At 44.5% G+C, this 3,644-nt stretch overlaps 1 protein-coding gene across 1 annotated transcript in view; it reads left to right on the forward strand.

Annotated features, from left to right (window-relative positions):
- LOC109479627 (MAM domain-containing glycosylphosphatidylinositol anchor protein 1-like) overlaps positions 1-3,644 on the forward strand; it is a 13,083-nt gene extending 9,439 nt beyond the window's left edge. The window contains exons 3-9 of the mRNA XM_019781613.1: positions 4-98; positions 536-829; positions 1,131-1,409; positions 1,725-1,967; positions 2,193-2,264; positions 2,533-2,715; positions 2,973-3,644. Of these exons, the coding sequence (XP_019637172.1) occupies positions 4-98; positions 536-829; positions 1,131-1,409; positions 1,725-1,967; positions 2,193-2,264; positions 2,533-2,715; positions 2,973-3,046 (1,240 nt within the window). The 3' untranslated portion in view covers positions 3,047-3,644. The remainder of the gene's footprint in view (positions 1-3; positions 99-535; positions 830-1,130; positions 1,410-1,724; positions 1,968-2,192; positions 2,265-2,532; positions 2,716-2,972) is intronic.

Here is a 3,644-nt window from a genome sequence, read left to right on the forward strand (position 1 = left end):
TAGAGCGACGACGAGAAGAGATGGTGGAACGTACGTGCTGGGGATACAAGGAGAGGGATTCCCCATTGAGGAAGGATTCATTGAGATGAACGTTTTAGGCAAGTTTGAAAATCGTGTTTTAAGGTAATACGTTTGTTCCAACACTAAAGAGAAATTTAGAGCATTCGATCAGTCACTCTGATCTCCAAGTGTTGAAGTCACACTTCAGAAAAGCCACGTGATAACTCTCACTGGGTCAGTCTGCTGAGGATGACTGGTCGAAAGCTCTGGGTGAGAACATTTCTCTTTTGTGTTGGAACAAACATTTTACCTTTTAAACATGTAACTACCAACACATAGTACAGATTACCTTTCATGATAGTATAAGTTTGATAATCATTCAGATACGTGTATCTTTTCCTCTCTGGTGATATATAATGTTTTATTTGAAAAATTGACAACTATTCAGCATACGATATACATACCTTCCATTACTACCTCTGATGAAGTTAGAAACGCAGGTCATCTGTCATGACCGTCTGTGTTTTGTGTGTAGTTCCACCGAAAGTTGAAGTGGGCCCCACCAAGCCCTACGTCACAGCCGAAGGTCGGTCAGCGTCTCTGACATGCGCAGTGAGGGACGCTAGTCCCAACGTGACGTCACTCCGCTGGGAGAAAGATGGCACCGCGATCGACACCCTCAGATTCGACTCCAAATATTCGGACGGCACACTGCAGTCACCTGACCTTCTGATACATCACGTGACCAGGAGCGATGCGGGACGGTATCGCTGCGTGGCAGGTCACGTGGTCAAATCTGTGGGTGACAGTCTCACACTGGAGGTTCGATGTAAGTACAACACTGGGGCCAACTCTTCATTGAGACCAGTCAGTCACAGGGGCTTTCTTTGGTCGCCATTTTTGTTTGTTTGTTTGTTTTTTTGTTTGTTTGTTTGTTTGTTTGTTTGCTTTAACCATTCTTTTTCGTGAATTCTTTATACTCAAATCGGGCTGGAGGCCGTTTTTTTAAGGTTATGAAGGAAGAGGTAAGGGTCAAACTTAACATAAAGTTTACATCATGAATCTGTCGTTGTTTTATTGTTTCACGACCAATTTCTAGAATAAGTACTCAAAATATTTTTTTCTCACAGATCCCGCAACGATTGTCAGTGTGTCCGACTCACTCACCGTGGCCGTGTCCGATAACGCCGTGTTACAGTGCGTCGCGGAGGGACACCCTCCCCCGAACGTCACGTGGTCCAGAAACGGAGTGCGCCTGCGCGGTACGACCAAGAGGCTGTCCCGTGGCGTGTGCACGAGCTCCCTGGTGCTGCAGAAAGTTCGGCTGAACGCCACGGGAACATACGTGTGCACCGCGTCAAACAACGTGGGGAAGGACGATATCAAGTCTGTCATGCTCTCCATCAGAGGTACATGTAATCGATTGCTGCATCAAGAAGTTTATGGTGTATTTTTCAAAGATCTCACGATTTGTCACGAGTCAGGAATAAAAAGTAAGATAACGACGAAAATAGTCCATGCTACCTGTATCAGATGTGGCATACAGCATTAATGTACTTGAGTCATTTCTGTGGAAATACTGATATCAACGTTAAATGAAGTGACACTGGTAAAATAATGTGACGACAGGTTAGTGGATGCTAACTGAAATGTCCGATCGTCGACGTATAAAGACTCAAAGCATATTCATTGATGCAAACTATATTTTAATGTATTTCCCGCAGTCGCCCGTACGGGAGGTGAGGGGGTGGACGTGTTAATCCTGGTCGGCGCCATCGCGGGCGGGATGTGGCTGGTCATCTGTCTGGCGCTGGCCGTGTACTTCGTCCGGCGGCGGAGACAGCGGCAGGAGAAGAAGCGCTTCTCGTTCTACTACAACATGGGGCGGGGGCAGGGCGACAAGAGCGGGGACAGGCCCGGGGAGGAGACTCTGGAGGTCACCCGACACCCCAACCTCAAGCCGCCCGGTACTTTTGTCTTAGTTTTCGTATTTGTATTTATTGGCAATGATACAGATCATTACTAGGGTTTTTATTTGGATGATTTTTACCCCAGCTATGTCATGCCGACGCAGTCAGTTAAAAGGAGTAGCACAAATAACAAAATTACAGAAGTAACGTTTGTTGACAGGGACAACTTTGTGTCTTTCAAAATTGTTCAAAGTTGTTTCTTTTTATGGTTGTGCTCTCCAGTGAAGCCGCGTTCTCCCAGTGCACCGTACGGCGGTATAGAGACCATCAGACGGACATCTAACAAGGGGAAGGGTGAGTTACTGGAGACGTACTAGTTTCATGGAATGCATTTTCGTCAATGATTCAGTGTGGTTACGGATAATAAACTGTAACTAATGGACGAGGCAAAGGATAAAATACCACCTTTATCATCAACAATTACAAATGCACATGCATTGATGTCAATCAACATCGTTCTTTACTCATAGTGAAACATTGCAGTGCCTTAGGCTTGATCAAGCTTGGTGTATTGACTAGAACCTGCTTAGTAAAAGTCTGTTGTTTTGTTTTCTTTAAGTAGTGAGGAGATATGCCCGCGCCTTGTACTGCTACCGTCCGGCAGAGGACAACGAACTGGCTCTGGAGGTAGATGACGTCATCGAGGTGCTGGAGGGGGAAGATGGCGGCTGGTGCCTGGGTTACCTGAGGGGCAGGATAGGCCTGTTCCCCTCCAACTACGTCAAGTTCCTGTCCGCGTCACAAGGTTTGGCAGTACGTTGAGTTGTGCGCAAATTTTTACCGACTCACAACGCATCTTAGATTCTGTTGAATGTAAATTATTAACTAATTATCCGTTCGTAAGATTTGTGGCTTTGCCATCTACCAGTCTATGTTGTTTGTAGAGTATCAATGCATCTATTCAGTAATGAAAGGATATTTGACTAACAGGAACGGGTACAAGTGATTACTTAATTTGTTGGCGATGCAAGTACATTGATAGTCGTTTTTTGTTTCCTACAGTGTCAGCCGCCAAGCTAAGGGAAATATATGAGCCTGTCGAATCCAAATCCTCGTCATCCAAGGCCAGTCTGTGAAGAGAATTTACGACAGTGATGTAACACGACATCAGGCCCGATTTACCACAGATATAGTTTTGTGGCAGAAAAGAAGACAAGGAATTCGAAGGACCGGGGCACAAACTTTGTCTTCATTGGTACTATGTCCTGCTTCGAAGACTGCTTGTGTTAGTGAATAATGTACAGGGAATTATCGTATGTACGGACGTCCCAAAGCAACTAGATGTCCCCATGTGTATATGTATCTTGAAACATGGACGAAGACTTTTGCTGTATAATTTTGTTATTCTATATACGCCCCATCTACCACAATAACGCTTCTTTAGCATGTGATAGACCCCGGAATCTGTAAATATGATATAGAGTCATCTTCACAGACAAACAAATTCCGTTGCTGTTAACGCTACTGTATTAGCAGGCGACATGTATTTTCTCAAAGTTTAGGTATAAACTGAAACCCAAATAAATTTATAGTTGTCATCGTAGTCGTAGTGAAAATATTGCGTAGGGTAATGGTCTTCGGTATTTGTCAACAAAGTGTGCCCTGTTTCAAATAACTTGTACATATCAGGTATTTCTTGTTAATATGAGCCCATGCGGACGATTAGAGTATTAC

Source organism: Branchiostoma belcheri, unplaced genomic scaffold, assembly GCF_001625305.1.
Source record: "Branchiostoma belcheri isolate BF01 breed outbred unplaced genomic scaffold, Haploidv18h27 scaffold5, whole genome shotgun sequence".
Taxonomy (NCBI): domain Eukaryota; kingdom Metazoa; phylum Chordata; class Leptocardii; order Amphioxiformes; family Branchiostomatidae; genus Branchiostoma; species Branchiostoma belcheri.